Raw genomic sequence first — 22,998 nt, forward strand, 5'->3', positions numbered from 1 at the left:
TAAAGTTCAATTTTTAAAACAGCAAATAAAACTACTAGATTGGAATATAATTTTTTGCAGCAACGCACTCTTACCATAAATATTTCTTTGGAACATTGTGTGAGGATTGTACTGAACGTAGAAGACAGACCTAATTCGACCAAACTCTCCAAGTGAGTCATTTTCTCAGTTTCTGTCTCTTCTCTTGTTTGCTCCAAAGTGCTACTTTCTATAAGTCCAAAGCATCTAAACAACCCAAAGAAAGTAAAATTTCAGCAATTAAAAACTGGCTAAACATTTTCTGATGATGATTAGATAAATATCTATTGTCATGACTGTTCAAGTGATAGATACTTAATTTGTCCACAGCTCAAAAATCAACTGGCCTTTTCTAACTTCAGAAGCACCGATCTTAGGTAGCAGTTAAATGCAGGTTGCAATGCAGAGAGAGACTAACGTTGCTGCAACGTGACAGTCATTTTTTTGAATGTCAGATACAAGGGCAGGTCTAGGGTACTTGCTCACCTGTCCATAAACTGTAAGACGAAATCCTCAAATTCAGCTGTGGCTGAACAAAGTTCTCGTTCCACCTGTAACATGTCAATGTGGAGAAAAATTAAAAATAGTCTTTCATTTTTTTCTCAACCAAAACTCAGTTATAATCTACAAAATACAGCTAACACTACATTATCATATTGAGCACTGTGAGAAATAGCACTATAAACCCGTATCAATTTAGAATAACTCATCTACCACTTTCCAGGAACCAAAATAAGAAGTAATTAATGTATTCTGTAAGGGCCAAAGTCAGGCAGCCATTTTTATTACCAATTTTCAAACAGTTTACTAACAGTTTTCAAACTGCTGGTGTATACAGCAAGCAGTGATATGATTGCAGTAAAGAAAATAGTTCTTAAAAAAATACCAGAGAGTAATGAAAATTTGTGTTAGTTGCCAAACCCCAATAGATTTATTCCTAACGTAAGATGGAAAAACAAAATGCCACTACTTCTGCTTAAAAAAACATTCAAAAGTGAAAAAAAAATACTGAAATACACCTCAACATGTCAGTTATTTACAAAAATAGCCTATTTCTGACCCACCTCCTTTGGTGTGTGCTCTGCAGATTATCTTACCAATGATGACCCGGCTCTCCATTTATGTCATTCTAGTCACCAAATAGTAATTTAAATTTGTTAGCATCTCTCAAAGTTGCATTTAAACTATCAAATATTACTAAGCATATACCATAAGAACTCAGTTAACCAATCCTTTTACAACCAGAAAGCATCCTTACTTCTGTGAGGTTATCTCTTTCTTGCAGTACGGATGAACAATCTACTAAAGGCACCAGAGTGGAAAATGTTGCTATAAACTGGAATGTGATCTGTAGAAAGATGAAAAGATTTAAAATTAATTTATATAATTCTAGTAAAATTATAAGTATACATTAAGCTACAATAAAGGACCCAAATAAATTATCCTGAGGGAAGATCCACAACAGCCTTTCTGGAAGTTTTTTGCTTATAATTGAACATTTTAAGGTCCCTCACTATTAATTAGCTGTTACTTGAGTAATGAAGTTTTACTAAACTGTATTTCCATATAGTTATTTATTAGGTTTAAGCACAAAGTTCTCCGACCTCTTATCACTGAGAAGTTACTTTGCCTCCCACTGAAAATAGAACATTTAACTAAAGGTAAATAGAAATGCTAACACAGAAGCTAAAGGCCAGGGAAGAGGGAAGGTAAACAATGCTTAAGTCAGGCGAAGACGTGTGTGTAAGTGGGATCTGGCATTTTAGACCCATTAATTTTTATTATGCTCCTTGTCACCAGTGTAGATGAAGGGAAGTGCAAATGATCAGATGCTATGATTTTTAATGCCTTTGCCTAAGGAAAACAGCAAATATACAATGAGCTGTAAAACATCGTAGTATCATACATGAATACAGGTTACAGCAAGTTACTTATGAAGGAAGATGTTACATAGATCAACTAACCATCCACAGATCTAACTTGGGCACCTATAGATATAACTCTTACCATTAATACATTTTACACTGTACTATATTCTAAAGAATATTTGAAGAAAAATTAACAAGATGTCCATTTACACAATTTTAACTTAGATACAAAGCAGAACCATAAATATGCTCACCATGCATTTACTAAAGTCATTTGGATCCACCCCAGGCAATGCTCTCATCAACAGAGGTAGCATGTGTGTGGGACCTTCAGGAAACCATTTGCCACCTGATACCAAACTGCGGGCTACTCCAATTACACAACTTAAAGTAGCTGTGAGCTGGTGAGGTTCTGTTAAAGTCTCTAGTGCAGGGTATGTTCTACAGTTTGAAAACAGAGTATTAAGAAATTTCCATCACAGGTAAACATATATAATACATTAAATATACTAAATTCATAAGTTGCATTTTAGATTAAAGGTTCACAGTTAACAGAATATTTTGAGTTGACTATTATTTGCTCTTAAAGTTAACCAAATGACACAAATAAAGGAAAGGTAAATGTTTCCCCAATCCCCTGCCATCCCACCACTTTTCTCCATGCAAACTCCACAGTGAAAAATAAACTGGTAAACTGTGCATTATTTCAACCATCTTAATCCATTTCCACATTCCAGCAGAACTACACCTAATTTAATGGTCAGTAATTTTGGGAATTCAGGAATAACAAGTTACAACTACTCCACCCCTCCCTTTCACAGGAAAAACAATCTTACTAAAATGCTGAAATGTCTATTTTATACTTTTTTAAAGCTTGTACTTCAAACTTAGAAATCAGCTATCATAAGCATAAACGAATATTCCTGACACTAGAGTGAATACATTAGGGGGAACAAGACAAATGCAATCTTTGATCACTAATTAAGTATTTAAGAGCCAAGAACATTAACTCTATGACCTAATGATTTAGCTTTTGAGAATCTATCCTAAAGGGGAAACAAATCTAAAATGCTGTCATTTAAAATTCCTCTTATATAGAAAAGGTAAATTTTAAGAAAAATTCCATTAAAAGTAGACAAAAGGAGGATTTATAACTAGCTTTTTAAAATAACCAAATGTATGTTTATTTTAAAAGATGAATAAAACAAACCAAACTCTCTAACAGAGGTTGTCTTCAGGAGACACAAAACTGCCTAAAATTTTTCCTCCACATTCTTACTTTTTAAAAGATGTTTGCTTTCATAGAAGAAGAAAAAAAATTCAAAAAAATAATTGTACTCATGCCACTTCTAAACAGGATAAATCACAACTGAAAGGGTCTCAAAACACTGTCACTGCATTGTCAATTTGTCAATTAAATATTCATTTTGGCCAAGCAACCAACCACTCAATATGTTGATATTAAATTTGTTGAAAAAGTGAGAACTAAAGAAAAACATGAGCGATAATTTTATTTGTATTCAGAAGCCTTGTTACTTCTACTAAAAATTTATCTTCTCAATATTCATAATTCTTCAGCTGCAAAACACTGAAATAAGGCAAAACAAGAGGAAATAAAGAAACACGAAAACTTCTCAAAGTTTATAATTTTAATTATGCAAACATTTGAAGTCCCTCCTTAGAGGCAAGTCTCTTCTCTTCAAGGAACATCAAGGGACCTGCCACTGACTACCAGCTTCTGCTATCACACAGAGGCCAGGTAGCAAAGAACACTGCAGGCTGAAGACAGAGCAGAAGCTGTCTAACTTCTCCATTCCATTTCCTACTTAAGTTACATGTGCTGGAAGTTTCAGGGCCCCAAGACGTGTACACACAAAGAGCAAGGGGGAGGTCGGGAAAGCAAGGTACAATTTACATATTTAAGCAAAGAGGGTAGGGCAAGTTAGCACAAGCAACTCAAATTTACCAATAACAGAGCCCCATTTCAGCAAAGATCTTTAACAGGATATGCTTCCCCAAGTAAATGTCACCAATTTTCCTGTCTCAACAGTGAGTCAGAACACAGGCCGTCATCTACATTCTGCCAGTTAGGACCCTGGACAAATCTAAAGAGCTTTATGAAACTCAAATTCTTAGATCCTTCTGGTTTCCAAAAACCAACTTTTTTCTTCTACTTTTGACAAAGACATCTAGAGAGGACTCACAAAGCTTAAGTTCAGGCAGCAGAGGAGTAACAGAAAGCTTAAGCAATCTGCTCTTGAGTGGCTAGGCAAATGGAAAACTATTTTTGTTACTATTTCAACATTCAAAACAAAATGAAGGCAGTAAAACCTACACTGTGGAAATACACACAAGATTATACAATGTATGAAAATAATTGATAACCAAAGTTTCTCTGCTACCACTGATCAAAGAAATTAACAGAAATCCAAAATCACTTTCACCGCTGTGTTCTCAATATTGTGACACTCAAAAAAAAAAAAAAAAAAAAAAAAGCCAGAGCTTTATGAGCAAAAACTTGAGTAACTAAAATGCGCAAATAATTCAAAATACTTATTTTACCCTTTTCACGTCAGTATTCTTGTCCCTCCAATAAACCTTTATAAAGTTACCAATAATTAGGTTAAAATGTCTAGGAACAGGAATAAGCACTGAGATAGCAAAACAGAAGACACAAAGAAGAAAACCAAGCAGAAGAGCAAAGAGATAACCAGAATAAACGTAGCCTCGGCTGAGGCTTCAGTGGAACACGCAAAGCTGCACTTACCTTTCAAGTACAGGGGGTATTACCATCTCAGGTCTCATGAGTGCAAGGTTCTGCAGAGCCTGGGCTGCTTCTAAACTACCAGTTTTGCTAAACATAGCCAAGAGGACAGGTTGAATAATGCATTGTACAAAGTCTGTAACATCTTGATCAGTCAGCTTATGGCTATCAGGCACAGGAGTTAACCAAGAAGGCTTCTTGTATCTTTCACGATGTAATCTTCTAACAACACTGTTTGGCAACCGCTGAAGTAGTTTCATTAACTTGTTCTGGGGACACAGAAGCAGAAGGTCCTAGGTAGGTTCTGTTTCCCACAGAGATACTCAAGGTTCCTCTCTAACCTCTCAAGCAAAGATTTTTAAAATAACAGCTCGTCTAATCTTATTACAAAGGCTTGAATAGCCTAACTAGATAGAATAAAATATTCTTATCAATTAATCGTTGATAATAATTAATAACATGTTTCAAATTTCAGTTTTAATTTCTAGTATCATATGAATCTTCCATTACATGAAAAGCCATTTTAACCAAGCAACTTAAAAACTATTAACAAAAACTAACACAATAAAATTGAAAAAATGATCCCATGCTTTTGTGCCATTTTGTCACGAGTCATCACACTAGTATTATCTTTATTTCTGTATGTTCTGTGAACACTGTAATTTAATGTGAACTTAATCACTGACATAGGTCAAAGCTTATATAAGAAGGACAGAAAATATATCATAGGTTATGCAATAGGGAACAGTTACATGTGACCATATTTTTTAAAACGCCAAACCCTAAGAGTGAAAAATGAACATACTCACCAGCCAGCGGCCATTATTTGAAGGATGGTAAAAAGACGTGATGCTGTTAAACAATCCAGCCAAGTGTTTTTGCACTAGCTTACTTGGTCCACCCTGTGCAAAAATTGGGGGAGGGGAGGCAAAAATATCAGTATCCAAATTATACCGTGAAATCGAGGGGTTAACATGCCCAAGTCTACATATAAATCTCTAACATTGTCCGCATTCATCCTGCTGGCAAAAATCAATTCTATCTCTAAATAAAAGTCAAAATCCATTCTCAGATGAACTTCATAAAAATCAATTCAAGACACTCTACTGAACAAAGGGAAACTTACTGAACCAACTTAGAAAATGGAAAAGATATCTTTCAATTTAGAGTAACAGTATCGTTTACTCTCCAAAGTTAACCAACTTGTCACTAAGATTGTCATCTTAAAATAACCAAGAGTGGTAACATCAAGCATATAAAAATCACTCCTTAAATGAGTCAAGAAGTCAGTTTTTCATTGCAGGAAATAAAGAGGTAAGAGTTACATAAATGGATTCAAGTATTTTGTTAATTACTTCTAAATGTTTTGAATGATTATGATATTTGACCATATTTTGACACAAGAGAAAAAAATCTTTTTTCTTAACCTATAACAAAAACACAAAACAACCACCCAAACAACAATATAACCTGGAAGGGAGGAAGGCATGAGGAAAAAAGCCAGCATTCACCTTATCAAGTTGAACAACCCTGGGAATAAAGGACTATAACTTGGCCTTGAAACCTATCTGTCTCAAGATGATCTTTCAATAAACGGTATAGATTCATGGTGTATGCAAATGTCAAATCACAATGTAGTATATTTAAAACTAACATAGTAATATTGGTCAACTCTATTTTAAATAAAAAAAAACAAACAACTGCACAGACCTAAGGTATATTATCAAATTAATTGGGAACATGTCTTTCTGCTGAAATGAAATCCATGTTCGCATCCCAATTTAGACCATAATTCTAGACCCAAATACCGACAAAATTCTAACATAATTAGCACTGTAGATTTATTATATTAAATATTCATATTTTAACACAACATGAAGCTGCCAACAAGAAAAACTGTGAGAAAAAGCAGCAACATTAACTAAACAAGGCTGATGCCAATCACTAATTTTGTGGCTCCTAAAACACAAGTTCTAGCTCATTGCTTATGTAAGATCATAAATATCCAGATGTTTTTGCTCTTATTGAATATCAGAAAGAAAATGGAATTTTCCCTATTTAATAACGAAATAGCAAAAACAAGAGGAGCTTGAATTTTTTTTCTTTTAATTTATAATGACATTTAAGAGCTAAGCTTCTCACATTCTGTCTTTCTCACAGAAACAACCAAGCAAAAATATAACCAAGGAGAAAATAGCAAACACAGAACAGTATCACAGATCAAGTGCAGAATTATTCAAAAAGGAGATAACAGTAGAAGCAATATGAATGACAATCCAGAAAATTATAGTATAAAGTCATTCTAATACTCTTATTTGAAAGATGACATTGAAATCCAAGTATGCAGATATATCTTTACTTTCCTTCAAGGATGTCAGTAAAATAATTCTTCATACTTCTCCCTTCACTAAGATTACTTCATCAATAAGCCTTGTGTTCAGTGTAATGTTTTATGTGAGCACTGACAATAAATGCATTAATACGGAGCATATGCAGAACCCTGAGTTCAAATCCCACCTTGATCATTTTCAATTATCAATCTGACTTGGGAAAGTCCTTTTATCTGTGACCCTGGTTCATGGTCTATAAAACTATTACAGACATTCTGAATCTCTTAAAACTCTAAATCCCAGACTCCTTTTTAAAAAATTAAAGTATAATTAATCTATGGTATAACTGTGTCCAGGTGTACAACATAGCAATCTGGTATTTCTATACATTACAAAATGATCACAGTAATCAAAACTCTGAACTTTTTTTGACTCTTATTTTTAAGGTCCATTGGTTAAGGAGACTTATAAATGGTCCTTTATGACTACATTCTATATAGTAGTATGAATGTAGTTTATGTAGTATGACTACTACATAAACATAAGCTTACTACATCAGAAAATATCCAAGAATCAAGTGGCCAACTAAGCCATTAATCTAGACTTAAGCAATTCTGCCGAACTTTTATATGGTTAACACAAAATTTAGATGAACTATACAAAACAAACAGAATGCATTACAAACCATCATGGCAGTGATCCATATTACAGCATGTCCTATATCATAAGCATTTGTCAAAAATCTTGGGACTAACACTTGACTGCTTCCCACTGGTAGGTTCAAGCTTCTCAGAATTCTTGTAAATATCTTTAAAAAGAAAAGAAAAAAATTAATAAATATTTACATATATCAAATAGCTCTTTCATATATTAGTGTTATTGGATGTATTCTCACTTTATTAGTTTTTAAGCAAAATGACATACTGCTTGTAATCTGCTTTATTCATTAAAAATTACATTTAAGTATCTGTATGAGGTCACAGGCATGTGGTTATGAAGCATTCATATCCATGTACCCAAAAACAGACAGATGAGACATAGGCAAACTTAAAATGGCAAAATGTAGATAACTGCAGTTAAATGTGAAATATTTTGACTCCTTTCTCTCTAAATGCATATCAAGCTATTTTTCCTATGTTCTTATTTCAATCCAAGAATGCACAAAACACAAATATCTTCTAACCAACTACTTTCCCTCTCAAAATTTTAGCAGTGACTTGATTTTTCCGTGTAAGAATTTACATTTTAATCTGTCATTAAATAATTGCATTTTAATACAATTAGATTTATATTTCAAATCTGTCATTACATGTCAGATATGAAGGCTAACGGTGGGGGAAATCTACTTCTCCTCCTTATTTCTCTTGGCCAGCAACAAAGGAAGACAGCACAAGCAAAGGCCATCAGAGCATCTGCCTTCTGCTGCTCCCTAGCCCTGCTCTACTGTCCACGTGCGCATCAGAACCACCTCTGGATGCCCTACAGTGGCCCTCCAGAGGTTCCACAAGTGATTCTACCACAAGTGAAACCATACGGAAGATGCACTGCATCTAGAGACATTCTCCAAGCTCTGTTTACTCCAGAAAAGTATACACTGTGATCTAAAAAGTGGGGAACACTCTAGAAGAGCAATCAGATACACAAAAGTTGTTGAAAGGGAAGAATGTATGATACCCTGAATAACATTCTTAGCATCTTCTAAGACACTCACTCTGAAACTTATACTTCATATCCTGCGAAGGTAAGACAAAAATCATGCATTTATGATAGCTTGATATGACTCAATTACTTTTTGAAAATAAATGGTCCATCCTTATAAATTACATGTTTTTACTAACGGTCAAAAAGTATTTTATGCAGTGCTATAAATTAAGCATACAAAACACATTTCTCCTTAAAGACGTAAAGATGATGTCAGTGCTGTTGTGTATGTTCAAATGTTCTTATTACCTTTGGTACATACGGATCCCAATCTATGTACCCTATATTATCTGTAGCCAACCGAGCAAAGAGATTTACTAGTTGCTGAAAGTAAACAAACAAACAAAAAAGAGTTAAGTAAGCACTTTGCTGTTTTTAAAGCATCATAGTCCCATTCTATCCATTTTTTCTTTTCAGAACAATCACTATTGGCACAAATGAATTTAGTATTTGATTTATGACCCAGTTTGTTTAAACCTCAAATTTATGTTCTGATTCTTGCCGCTCATTTAAAATCAATTGCAGTTGAAATGCTCATTAAAAAGGGCAATGACAAACCATCATCCACAATGCAAACAGAGTAAGAAGTTTTAATCAAACACACGTTGAAAACATCCACCAGAAGTCCAGCACCATGGGAATGAGGGTACAAAAGGAAACAAACAGGGACTTACTCTTCATGCATTTCACAGTACATGCATATACAACCAGACATTAATAAAAAACCAAAATAAAGAAATGTCTACTTCTCTTAGAATACAGCAAATAAAATTTTTAAAAACTGATGACAACATTGTTAACAGCCAATTCTAAGGAACTGAAGTGACTTAATCAAATGATCTGACATATTTATTTTCAAACTAAAAAGTATAGAAGAAAAAATGGGATACTCACCCCCTCCCACTGTGGGAGATTTTGTACTGAAACCCAAAGGCCAATTAATTCATCAAACCAAAGTCTGAAGGAGAAAAATGTTATGAATAGCAAGTGATTTATAGAAAGTGGTTCAAAGTCAGGTATCCTTTGTATTTTTTAATCTATTCTTACTGATAACTACACAATCTAGAAAAAAAACAATACTGAAAGTTACAAACAACAGAACGAGGGGCTACTTCTGTCCTTTCCAATTTATTTATGCTAAAAAGAATCATCTCACCAAATTTCTACTTCATTGGTAAATAACTGTCCACCCTTATATAACACTGCTTTCTGAGTTTCTCCTTCCTCTCTCCGCCTTTCTCCTTTAATGTTTTCCTGTTACTGCCTGTTCCTCCCTTACTTTCTTTTCTTTAATAGGCCAATTAGTAATTATGCCATTAACTAGCACTACAGTAAATGTTCCATAAAAGAAATGAGCCACAAAGTGTTAGGAGCAATTATAGTGAGGGAAACTATTTCAAATAAAAGAAATAGAAGAAAATACAGGGGCAAGAAAATGTTTGATTATTATTAACCAATCTTCACAAATATCAAAGAAATCTTAAAAGATTTTAATTAAAATTTCACAAATATATAGCTAGATACAAAATTTCTAATTTGACAGAAATAAAGGATTTGGCACCTCACTATAGGAAACATGCTGGGGGCTGGGTGACTAAGCACGAACCCGCAATATATTCATAATTACTATTATCCTTCCGTCTGTTTCATACCTTCTACTTTTTTTTTTAACAAAAGTACAACATAAGTATTTTTCATTCTAGGATTTATTATATACCTACAATCATCTGAGGAAAAATTAGTTCTTAAAAACGGTGCACACTAGAATAAAAAATAAATTAAAAAAGACTCAAGAAAAACTACACATGATTAAGAGTTAAAACCAAGTTTTAGAAAAACACTTTTCCTTTCTCTCTGTGCAATTTTAACATTTTTATCACAGTCTATTTATTGACATTTTCAACTCTTTTTTGCATTTATTATCCTTCCCTGTTTCTTAATTAAAGCCTTCACTTACTTGGCTTAACATACAAGCATTATTCTCTTTATATGCAATATTATGTTTAACAGTTTTAGCCTTCAACACTTCAAGAATAATAAACATAATGGTGGAGTTAGTCAATTTTTTGTTACTTATTATTGCTTTACTAGTTTGCATACACACACACACACACACACACACACACACATATATAGACAGACACATATACACACACATCTGTATTCCCTGCTGTATTCTAGAATTTGTCAAGATATGTATATACTTACTTAAAACCTTTATGATGAAGTTCTGGAGGAAGGGAGGTAGGAAGAAATATTTCAAAATAAGTGATGGCCTTTTGCATTGTTACATCAAAAGGGCACATTAAAGGCCGCCATTCTTCTAGCATCTCAGCTGTGGCATCTGCTGGAAAATATCTAATAAAAAAGAAGGTTTTCATGTATCTGATCATTGGCTAAAAGCTCCACATCGTCATAATATGGCTGACAAAAAAGGGGAGAAGGGGAATGGACTTCCTAAGACACGTCACACACTAAAAATGTCAAGTTAGCCTACAAGAAACACATTTTTACAACTCTAAAATAAGTAGCCTGTCATACTTAAGAAAAGGTAAATTTTTTTCTTGTCTATGGACTTGGAAAAACGTTATAAAGTTGATAAACCGCAGATAAAATACAAAGTCACTCAAGTCATCTAGAAATGTAAACATGATTGAAGTTTCTTCCTGTGTGCTGTGTAACAGTAGTAGAAAAAAAAATCTTGCCATACGGAATCTAGTCTAATAAAGAAATGGATAATCAGGGAAGTAAGAAAGAGAACAACAGCCCAAGACTCTCTAGTCACCTTGGGAACAAACTATTTACCCTCGACAGGCCGCAGAGACCTCTGAGACAGACACAAGAGAGGACTGGACTAGATGATCTGGTTCTACAGGCTGTCACATTATAAAATTCTAGGAAATGGGCAAGAATATTCCTGGGACACAGAAAATTTTAAAAAAGTAAAATCTGAAGCATGCAGACATACACAAAACAAAGGTAAATAGATAAAGAGGACCCATGTATAATTATCAAACACCCACTAAGGGGGTTAAAATAACAAAAAGCACATGAAAACCTTTGATTTGGGTATTTCAAAAAAGTTAGGAAACCTTTTCAATTTCATGCATAGGTTTGGCCTACACATCGTATTTTTATCTTATTATATCTTTATATATCTATGTTATGAGAACCACACTTCATTCTGTCACCTGAAAAATAAAATTACATTTCTAGTAATACTTCTGTCAAGTTCATCAAGGATTTATGTACCAGATTATTGTGCAACAAGTTAAAATTAAAAAAAAAAAAAAAAGCAGAACATATTCTGCCTTCAAAGATCTCATACATCAATTACCCTTCCTAATTTTTCAGATTCAACTGTCAACTTCCTGATTTTTCAGAGTCAGAATCCAAAATAAAAGCTTGGGCATTCTATGAATTTCCTAAAACCTAAAATCCAGTAGGCACCTCATTGATGATGACTCACATTAGATCTTAAGCCTCTTAAAAAGGAAATTTTATATATTGAAAATACATTTGCCCAAGACTGAGCAGTATAGTAGGTCAGCAGTAAATAGCTGATCTCTAAAATAATTTTAACTCATATTACAAGCATACGGTAAATATATGAATTTCCATTCAACAGAATTCACTGCATCCATAGCAGAGTAAGTAGTCTTAGAACAGCCTGATAAACAAAAATGAAAAACAGTTCAAGTCCCCAGGACTAGACTTTAATTAAAAATAAGCTATGTCCACATTTACCTTTAAACATCAGAATATGGTTTTTTAAAGTCAAATATTCTACTGAGAGAGAAAAATACTAGGAAAAAATTTACAAGACACTTCCTTGTTATTTTTCATTTTAATACAATACCTACAACACTTATTTTGGGAAATATTTTTGATCTGAGTAATCATACTCTAATCATAATCATAGAATAAAAACAAATATATGTATGTTCATGTATGGCTGAAGCATTATGCTGTACATCAGAAACTGACACAACATTGTAAATTGACTATACTTCAATAAAAATTTATATACAAAAAATGTTTAATTTTAAAAATAATCATAGGAAATCTAATCATAATCATAGGAAAACGTTTCAAATAAAGATGATTATGGATAAATTGACCTTCTTACTTTATAATGGGGGACTGACACCCACACCACTTGAAAATTTCTAAATTTATAAATGAAATCTGAAAAGTTCAGTTCAAGGGTTGGAAATGATATTTTGTGCCCAGTGACTAACATCACCATGTCAGAAACTATTTATATCTTTAATTTCCTCTTCAAAGCATACTAAAGATGGGGAAAGGCACAAAGAAACAGTAAGAGGCTTTATAAATTGAGGAGCTACTTACGGTCGGCAGCTTTTCACGAGTGTTTTGAGAACATTTTCTACAGAACTAGGGAGGAAAAGCCATTTGATAAATTAGGTTGGTATATTTTAAGAACAGATCTAATTCAATTAAAAATTATCTCTAAGATAAGCTCATACACTTAGATATTATCTGTGTACATGCAATAACTAACACTTCTCTTTCATATACACAAAACTGTAAGGATTAACTACCTAAACCATAATCTGTTCTTTCCTTTGCCCTCATTTTGCTTACTCTATGCTATGAACTAACAGGAAGGAAACTGGAAAAGGGGCAAATGATTTTCAATCTTTACAAAGTGGACAGCAATGACCATACTTATAACACCTCAAGAATTAAGTTCAGTGGCTTAAAACTTCAAATACTAATTTTAAATTTTTATTATTAAAGTGCTGTTACTCTAAACACAAACAGTAGACAAAGTCTGGTGTGCTTCTATCAGCAACTGCCAGAAACAATTATCAAAGTAAGCAACAGCTACCTTTTTTGACCAGCTAGTTAAAAGTTAGTCGAAGAACATTAAAAGCTGTAACTTCTTTTTCAACTTGTAGGCAGCTCAAGTGAATTTAGGAAAACAAATAATTGTACATGAACTTACAATAAATATTTCTATTCTAATGAAAAGGCCAGTGTGGACTGGTTTAAACACATCACCAGAATGGAATATTTAAAATAGTAACTAGACCAGAGTCAAAGAGGTCAAATTCAAATAAACAAAACAAAGGGGCATCAAGTAATTCTGAACTGGAATTTTAAAATAAATGTGACTACTTACAGTATGATGTATACAGGTAAAAATAAAACAAGTCCCCAAATCTCAGGAAGAACAATTATGGGGGAAAGGGGTAATTTTCAGGCAGTGCTTCCATCTGACACTTTTTCATAAAGCTTCCTGAAATTCTTAAAACCCAGAAGTCTATCCAGCTTCTCTGAAAGCTTAAGAACTAATTTGCAAAGAAATTCTAAGGAATAACACAATCTAAATTCAGCACAAGTAATCAATGTATTATACAACCAGGAGAGAAAACTATAATTTTATTACTTGAAGCTGTAGGAATCCTCTTTAGTTTCAAAACTACTCAGAAAAAAATTAACTGAACAGGAAACTGGGCTATAACTCATTAGGTAATTCTAAAATAAAAAAGATGACCACATGGCCAGAGAGCCATCATGGAGCACTTTTTGATTATCAGAGAGAGATTTTTACTTTCTCTCACACAAAAAGCTAAGCAATTCAGAAAGAGTTTAATTTAGGAAACATCTAAGTTTGCCTAGTTTAAAAGAGGGGTGGGGATGGGGTGGGCAGCTTCTCTCCAACTACATTTAAAACTCCCTGACACTGTGAGTATGACTTTTACTTCTGGTCATTTCCACAGTGCTTATAACAAGGCTATGTGTTTATTTATATTTATATATTTATTTATTTACAAAGCTCAATAAACATTTCTATTAGGGCAACGAAGAGCAGCAATCTTTGGATTTTTTTTTAGTTGGACCAAAGAACCCCACTTAGAAACAAACTTCAGAATTCATAGGTTAATTTGAAAGTTCCAAACAAAATAACGTATCAACTTAAATACAGACTTTAAAAAAGATAATTCTAAAATGGTAAACTTATGGTCCAAGGAAACAAGCAGAGGATCTATAATTTCTACTAGTTCCTAAGGTTTGTGTTCATGTTAACTTTACATTTATTTGAAACTGTTTCTGTGACAACTCATTTGAGAGTACAACACAGAAAACCTGCTATTTTCACTGGTTCACTTCTCTACCAACAAACTTTCATATAATGTCAAAAATGATTCTAGAAAGCAAGTTATAAAAGGCTGCATAGCTGTATGTTTTCTCCAGTTCCCTTCACTTTTCAGAACAGGAGGTTAATTATAAGACCTGATAGCTGTCACTTCACTCATTAGAGGAATAAGGTGTGTAGGAATGTGATTTAGTTTATCTAGATAAAGTCAATTTCAACCCCTCCTTATACATAAGGCCTGTGCCATTGGATTTATGCTCTTTATCCAGAAAAGGGTACAATCTCTCTAACCTGTGATATCTGTATAGTGACCTTTTGTGATTCTTGTAATCTCTCATGATGAAGGAAACAATGTTTCTGTTTAAAAATAAAATAAAAGGTTAAGGCTAGATGCTACTGGACTATATTTCACTAATTTTTAGAGGGAGTGAATAATCACTAAATACTTTTCCAACTGTTGGAAATTTCTAATGTTGAAGTGATAACAGTTCAAAACACTTTTTTAAAAAGTCAAAAGGAATCTAGAGGGTCTAAGCTTGGTGGGTTTACTCATACCCGATCTTCTCTTAGTAAAGGTATGTTAAGTTGAAAAGAAAGCCACAGTATATCATCACGTAATGAATGGTTCATAGCTTGGGCTTAGAGTCAGTCCGGCTATTTACTAGCAGAGCAGTATTACAGCCTCCCATCTATGTTAGAGCAGTAATACCTACCTCTCATAAGGCTGTTACAAAAATTAAATGAGATAATGTAAAGAAAGCAGTTATCTGGCCCAGAATTAAGCACAATAAATGTTAACTATAATTATTTCATATTTAACCAAAATAAATTGTATTTTCAATCTTCTCAAAAACTAAAATTTTGTATACATTTTGCTTTTACATTTATTCTACTGCCACTAAGTAGCTATTAATTTATATTTAGGAAATCGTATCAAAAATAGGAAATTCCTCTCCCAATTGCCACTCTATCAGAGCAGAAAGTAAGTTCTTGCCCCAGTTTCAACAAATGACTCAGTGTGACTTTTCTTCTCTGGGATGCAATTTCCTTATGACGACATTCTTTGTGAGTCCTTAAGATGACATTAATAAGTAAATGCCAAATATGTAGCAGAGAAGCCCGAGGAAAGCCAAAAGCCTTAACCTCCAGTTACTCTAGCTATGTAAACCTGGAGGTTTATGCTTCCCACCATCTTAGCCTTACCTGTCAGGACAATATTCACTTATAAACCAGAAAAATGTGCAGCAAATGATACTTTCCCGATGAGAGCAGTAATGGACTGCCCATAGCCAAAAGTACTTTCAGCTTCACTCGACAATTTTTGATCTAAAATTTAACTTCAGAGTATTTGCTTTTTCATAAATGCACTGGGAAACTTAACACTGGTACATTCTACATACTTCTGTCACAACCTCTTTATAATTTAATGTATCCATTTTTACCTGTTTTTTCTAAATCTAAACAAATCCACTATCAGTTTCGTCAAACACTATTCATCTCATATCTTATCTTTCAAAACTGAATACTGCTTAGTTAAACCAGCAAGTACTCATTTTTCACAGCAACTTCACACAAAATTAGGGTCAAGATAATTTAACCCTAAGAAAACTATAAATAAAGTGTAACACCTTCATCAGCAATGTAGCATTAACACTGGTTTTTCATTACAATTGCTTTAAGAAAAAAGTAGGCCTCCACAGCAAGTGTTAAGAAATTGTAATGATTCTGACCACTAGTAAAAAGAGCATGCATAACTGCTGAAGTGATGACTAGCCCGATCAATGTGAACTAAGCATTTTTTTAAATTGCTTTAAAAAGAGCAATTTCTAAAGAAAGATCATTGAAGCACAACTTTTGGAAGAAACACTACCAAAGTCATGAATAAAAATTAATAAAATCAACCACTTATTCTCTAATTTCCAAATAAAAGCAGAATGTTAAAAAAAAAAAAACAGAACGTTCCTCAAATCCCTTATTAGAAATCACTGCAAATACTATAATTATTGTTTATTAACAAAATAACTAAACTATTTTAAACTTCAACAGGCCCTCAGAGAAATTGCTTTCATCATTTCATTATCATATTAAATTCTGTAGGTAGAGATCATTCTTGAGGTGCTGCTAGTAACTTAAGCTTAGAAATGTGGCCACATGTATCAAGTAACCCGCAACAGAGGTTAGGAACATGTCGTTTCCACCTGTTGATGGAGGAACAAAGGATTTAACTGTATCTTATCCGTAAGAGCAAACATTCAAATGATCCTTTGATAGTTCAATAGAGAAACAAATGTCATCAAGAACAAGGACCAGAGAAGGGAAATACCGTATTTCTCCAGAGGCAGATTAATATGAAAAGTGAAAGAGCTTAATACTATAGTATCCCCTTAGAACAGTATATATGAAAGAGAAATAGACACTTAAAAAAATTTTTTTAAAGGTAAATGAGTTACCTAGGTCCAAGTTACTCATGGTGCAAATATGTAAACCTTTAAAAGACCAAAAAAACCACAAAAACTGAATCAATCATAAGACTAATTTACATACATGGCAATTCAAATATGAATTTTCCATGCCCATTTGTAAAAACTGATCAATGCATATTTCCCTCACATTTTCTTAGTAGCAGCACCCTTCCTTAAGTGGGCTGTCCATATTGTAACTTGCATAAATATACTACTCCAGTTAAGTGTGGGGGACACTGCTATATAAAATAAAACCACATCCGTAAGATTCAAATGCTTCTTTTACAAAGTAAACAATAAAATTCTTCTGTTGTTAGTATCAAGTTCACAACTACCTAGAGTCTTTCCAATGTTAATTTTTCTATTGAATAAAAAAATCCTACAATTTCTCCAGCACAAATTTGAAACAGATGAGAATAAAAATGTCTTTTTCCCCTAAGGCAAAAAGACAGAAAGGAGGAGGAAAGAAGGGGGAAAAGAAACAAAGGGGAAGAGGGAAGAGGGGAGAAGAAGGTAAGGGAAAGAAGAAAGTTTAATAATCCTTCAGCCAAACAATGGAACCAGCTTTCAAAATCATATTGAAATGCATGGCACTCTAAGCAGTGGTTTCAATAAAGACAAATATATATGGACCATGAGGTTAGGTCCTGAAAGGCAAACAGTTAACAAATGAAGCAATCTTTCACTTTTGATTATAAAAATAGTATTCTAAAAATAGTATGAACACATGCAGTCAGCTGACAAAACTGTTTCAAAATGTGTCAGAATGCAACTAAGATGAAAATACTCAAAACAAAATACCAATTCAAAAGCATGACATATTTAAAAGGCCCTTTAAGGGGTTTTCTCAAAGAAAATGTTTGTAAAAAGTCGTATTTTATCCCTTGGCTATAAACACTTGCTACACTACTGTAGCTAAATAGCACCTTAAGTAGAAAAATAAACTTTAAAATGTTTTAAATGGTTCCGTCTTTGAAATTCAGTGGACAGAGACTAGCTGTGAGGAACAGTAAGTAGTTAAGTGTTATTGTATGGCTCTCCAACTACTGTCTCTAACATTACTGCGTAAGAATCATCAGATTTCTCTGATATTAAAACCAATGCAAGTGAGATGAAGAAAGTCTAAGAACCAAAGAATATGAAAATCTTTTAATGTTAAATAAAAAAATACAGTGTGACCAGAATGGAAATATGGTAACAGGTACTCCTTTCAAAAGGAGAGGTAAATATATGATGATAACAATAAAAAGATTATAGAAAATTGGAGAAAATGAATAAAAAATTAATTATAGTCCTGAAAAATATTTTAAGTACAATTTTTTCTACTTTTTTTTTTAAACAGACATTAAGTTTCTAATTTTGTCCTATGGTGCTGCCTCTTACCAAGAAAGAGCCCCCTCAAAAATAGTTCCAGATACCCAGTATTCTTTCTGACCCCTTCACACTGGAACAACGCATTACTGTAAAAAAGGCTGCATCAACAGAGCTGTACTTCACAACACATACTCCTTTCAACAGAGGTACACAGTCCTGAATGTGAGTACTCCAAGCCACTAGACCAATACAGTTCATCTTGGAGCATCAATTTTAGTCAAGAGATATACAGGGAAGAAATTTTTACTTATGAAAACACTACTTAATAAGCCTAATACAACAGATATGAATGTTCAACATAAAATGTAAAAATTCCAAGAAATGTCTCACACACCTTTTAGGAAACACCTTTGGAAAAGGGAAGGAGTATTAAATGGACAGTTTGAGAAGCACTGGTAAAGGTAAAAGAATACTGGTTTGGAAACTAAAAGACCTGTATCTTATAGAATTAAAAACAGGAAAAAAGAAGGCAAAAAATGCTGGACCAACGATAAGAAAACAGGAGGGACTGATTAGTGAGGCAGGAACTTTAACTTGCATGGATGAGGAGATAGCAAATCCATAAGCCTCCTAACCACATGCAGGGAGCATTTTGGAAATGTATGGGACATTTTTAATTATCACGATTACTGGGGAGGACTCAATGGAACTTTAGTGATTAAAAGCCAGGTATATTAGATACTCTGCAATTCATGGAATAGCCAGACGCCACAAAAAATTGTTGCAAGACTTTTAAATGTCCCAGTGCATGGTTCTATAGGTTAAAAAATAGTGAACCTAAAAGCTAACTGTTTTAAACATTAACTATTTTTTACACAGTTTTAACAGATACAGGATATTCTAGGAATACAACTGATATGTAAATTGAAGGAAGGCTGTACTTTATTTTGTTGAAAATTTTACCTAGAGTTACTCATGATTTGGCGGGGAAGGACATTGGGGAATCAGAGCATAATGGCAATTCCAGCTGCCACACCTGAGCTGCCCAAACCATATCCCTGCGCACGTGTAGTTTTGCACAGCATGTAACTAAGAATGAACATTGTTTTAATAGTCCTAAAACTAAGTGTCATTACGCCAGCAATTAGCAGATACACAAAACATGAGGATGTCACAGAATTTCATTCATAATTTTGTTGTTAACATGCTTCATGTTCTTTTAGAATGTCATCCTTTTTTTGTATGGCACAAAAGGCAATTTATGTTGTGAAAATGACACGTTGACATTTATTACTTTTCAATCTTGCTCTAATATTCTCCCCAGAAGTCCATTCTACAAATTTTCTATGGCTTCATCTATTAATGTTTCTTTTCCCAATTCATCCTCTACCTCTATTTCTTTCACATGCAATATAATGTTCAAAAATAATGTTGTGTAATACTAAGTAACTAAACCATCCCACATTATTACATAAAGAATTATTGTGACACTCTGTTATAGGGCCAGCTCACCTGCAAGAATATCATACTTCCTTTTTTCTCAGTCAGTAGCCTGAAAGTAAAGTTATTTCTCTTATCATACTTAAATACATATGGCCTGTTATTCCTTATCCTAGCACTAGTTTTTATTTTAATGTCCACTAATAATTCTGCTCTTTCATTTTCTTATACTTTTGATACAGAATGTGTTTTCATCTTTTTTATTTTAAATCCAAACTTACTCATTATAAGTAGATGAAAAATCTGAACACGACACTGTTTTTTACATTGTTTTATAATAAACTACTTTCCCATTACTCCTTTTATGATTAAGACATTATATTAATGTTTGAGTATAGGTAGGTTATGTTATTTATGAATTTCACTTCAGAATAGTTAACTATCGACTACAAAAAGGAGTGCTGAGTCTGTTAGAGTCAGGAGTTACTGCTTTAAACCTCTTCCAAAGACCAAGAAGAGCCACAGTGAAATGTTTAAGGAAGAAGGTCTCCACAAGAGCAAGGATGATGTGAAGCTTCAGGAGACGACATGGTAATGAGTACAGTATCAAGATATAGGGGAGGAGCTATAAGGAATGACTGACACAGTGATAAGCTCTAACCAAATTTCCAGGAAAACAGTGCTATCAATGAAGAGGAAAGCCACAGACACTTACTAATGACCACACAGGACTTAAAAGAAAGTGGCTGCCTTTGCAAAGGTACACCTGTAAGGGGAGGAAGTATGACACTTGGTTATAAAAAAGCAAGTAAAAGACATACTAAAAAAGGAAATATAATTGAAGAAATTGCTTTCCTCTCCCCATGATTTACCAAAGAATTTCAGAGGCAGTCAAAGAAGTTAACCAGGAAAACTTCAGAAAGATAACTTATACTTAAATAGTTTAAAGATCCCTGAAATCTACGAAATGGTGATTCCAATCAAAACTTCAGTGAGCTCAGATTTTAAGGCCTAGTCAGTCCATTCTGGGCCACACTCCAGCAGAAAGGAAACTTTCAAAAGTAATCTTTTATGTTAAATTTTGGTTCTTTATAATAAATATTTGTAAAACCATATTTGAACATTGTACTATACTGTTTCATGATGAATTTTCCTATTTGTATGACTGAAATGGGTTTCCTTGTTTCAACTCATGAAATCTTCAGGAAATAAATGACTTCTGGCTAATCTATTTGCCACCCCTGACCAGAAACCAATTAGGAACTAAGTTCATGATCACCTACAGTCTTTTTTTTTCCTTAACTCTTTCCATTTACATCATTTCACTATTTACCTATGACCTGAAAATCCTTTAAAGCCTGCCATCTGCAGATATTTTCAGAAAAAAATCACTTAAGAGGCTGACTTAGTGAAGCCTGAAGATTAATCATGGATTAACTGAACTGAGGAGACATGTAAACATGCCTAGGGTTGAGGCAAAACCACAGAAATAAATCTTTAAAGACTTAATTTATAAATGGGTAAAAGGTAATATAGGCACATAAAACGGTGTTCTTCAGGAAATGAGTACACATGTCTAAGACAAACAACTCTAAGTAATGAGAGGAAACAGCTACTAAAAACTGAAGAAAAGATTTCCTAAAAATAAACTTTAATCACAAGTAATTTAATACTATTTTAAATCAAACATACTAAGACAGAAAATTAAGAGCTAGATCACAACTGCACAAACCTTGTTAACAGGGAAAAATGATACTTTGCAGTCAAGTCTAAAATCATTATTAATCAAAAAGACAGATCGCCACTGTACTCTATAAATTCAGAATAAAATACAAAATGTACCAAAATTAGAGATCTGGAAGAATGAGGATGTATGTACAAGAAGAAACCATAAAGAGCCAGAGACTTATAATCTTAGTATGTCTGAACATTACCAGGAAACAACATAAACCAAGGACCATGGATTTCAATAGTCTGCACTGCAAGAACAGTCAGTCACTGAAACTGGGAGTATGTGCCCTCTGGGATGTGGGTGCCCCCAGAATAGGCAAAGTTCCTCTTCTTGAAGCATTTATTTTACTTGAAGAATTAAAACGCAAGTGGATATATTACGAAGAATGCCAAATGTGCATTACTTTTAACAAAATACTAGGTTCCAAACAAAAATCTCTTGCTTTCTTTGGTCAGCATGGTGAAGTTTGCTGTTAGAGATAAGTGGGTGGGAAATTCTTAAGTGCAGCTTCAGATACAGTTTAAAGAGAGCAATAAATTGCTTTAGGAGACAAGTTACAAAGAAGTGTGCACATTAAAATGTGTATTTGCTTGCTTATCTCAACCCAATATTTCTCAATTATGATCAAACTCCTAAAAGCTCCTAAAAGTGCTCCCCCTAAAGAATTTTACATGGAAATACTTACTTAGGAAACCAATTTAATCCCAGGTGCTCTGTCTTGGAATATAATATTCTTTCCACCATGTCATAAAGTGGTCTCCAAGGTAACTCCAAATCATCTCTTGAAAGCAGTTCCTTTTTCCTAATTAAAGGAAAAGTAAATACATGTGTGTATATGTGTGCACAGGGGTGTGTATGTTACACATACTGCACAGGGAGGATAGTTGTTAAATGCTGCTGTCATCACAGTGGGTTTTGCTCCCCCCACATCCTCAGCAACTCACTGGCAAAACATAGTAGTAGGAAGAACAATGCACCAGAGTTCTGCTGCTGCCCAAACCTCTAAGAACACCAGGTTTAAAAAAAAGGCATTAGAATTTATGTTACAATTACTGTTGATGAGTCTCACACTTTCCCACACTATCTATGGAGTACTTAATGTTTCTCAAATTGTGCTGGGTGCCTGCGATACACAAAAGAATATAAGATCCCTGTCTTCTCAAGGATCTTACAAACTACATAAGGGAAGATAATTAGTATAAATGAAACAATTAGACAACATATAGTTCAATGTGTGCCAGA

At 33.6% G+C, this 22,998-nt stretch overlaps 1 protein-coding gene across 2 annotated transcripts in view; it reads right to left on the reverse strand.

Moving 5' to 3' along the window:
- The window catches only part of PSME4 (proteasome activator subunit 4), an 85,412-nt gene that overhangs the window by 45,954 nt on the left and 16,460 nt on the right, over nucleotides 1–22,998 (reverse strand). The window contains exons 3-14 of one of the 2 annotated variants that reach the window (XM_006174442.3): nucleotides 22,442–22,558; nucleotides 13,035–13,079; nucleotides 10,890–11,039; nucleotides 9,576–9,639; nucleotides 8,931–9,005; nucleotides 7,666–7,788; nucleotides 5,460–5,552; nucleotides 4,654–4,919; nucleotides 2,141–2,327; nucleotides 1,277–1,366; nucleotides 505–569; nucleotides 75–225 (exon numbers count right to left, since the gene is read on the reverse strand). In XM_006174442.3, the coding sequence (XP_006174504.2) occupies nucleotides 75–225; nucleotides 505–569; nucleotides 1,277–1,366; nucleotides 2,141–2,327; nucleotides 4,654–4,919; nucleotides 5,460–5,552; nucleotides 7,666–7,788; nucleotides 8,931–9,005; nucleotides 9,576–9,639; nucleotides 10,890–11,039; nucleotides 13,035–13,079; nucleotides 22,442–22,558 (1,426 nt within the window). Of the gene's footprint in view, nucleotides 1–74; nucleotides 226–504; nucleotides 570–1,276; nucleotides 1,367–2,140; nucleotides 2,328–4,653; nucleotides 4,920–5,459; nucleotides 5,553–7,665; nucleotides 7,789–8,930; nucleotides 9,006–9,575; nucleotides 9,640–10,889; nucleotides 11,040–13,034; nucleotides 13,080–15,099; nucleotides 15,162–22,441; nucleotides 22,559–22,998 lie in introns of those variants that run through there. The other variant, XM_032497557.1, reaches the window with a different exon arrangement.

The sequence above is a fragment of the Camelus ferus genome, chromosome 15, assembly GCF_009834535.1.
Source record: "Camelus ferus isolate YT-003-E chromosome 15, BCGSAC_Cfer_1.0, whole genome shotgun sequence".
NCBI classification, from domain to species: Eukaryota; Metazoa; Chordata; class Mammalia; order Artiodactyla; family Camelidae; genus Camelus; species Camelus ferus.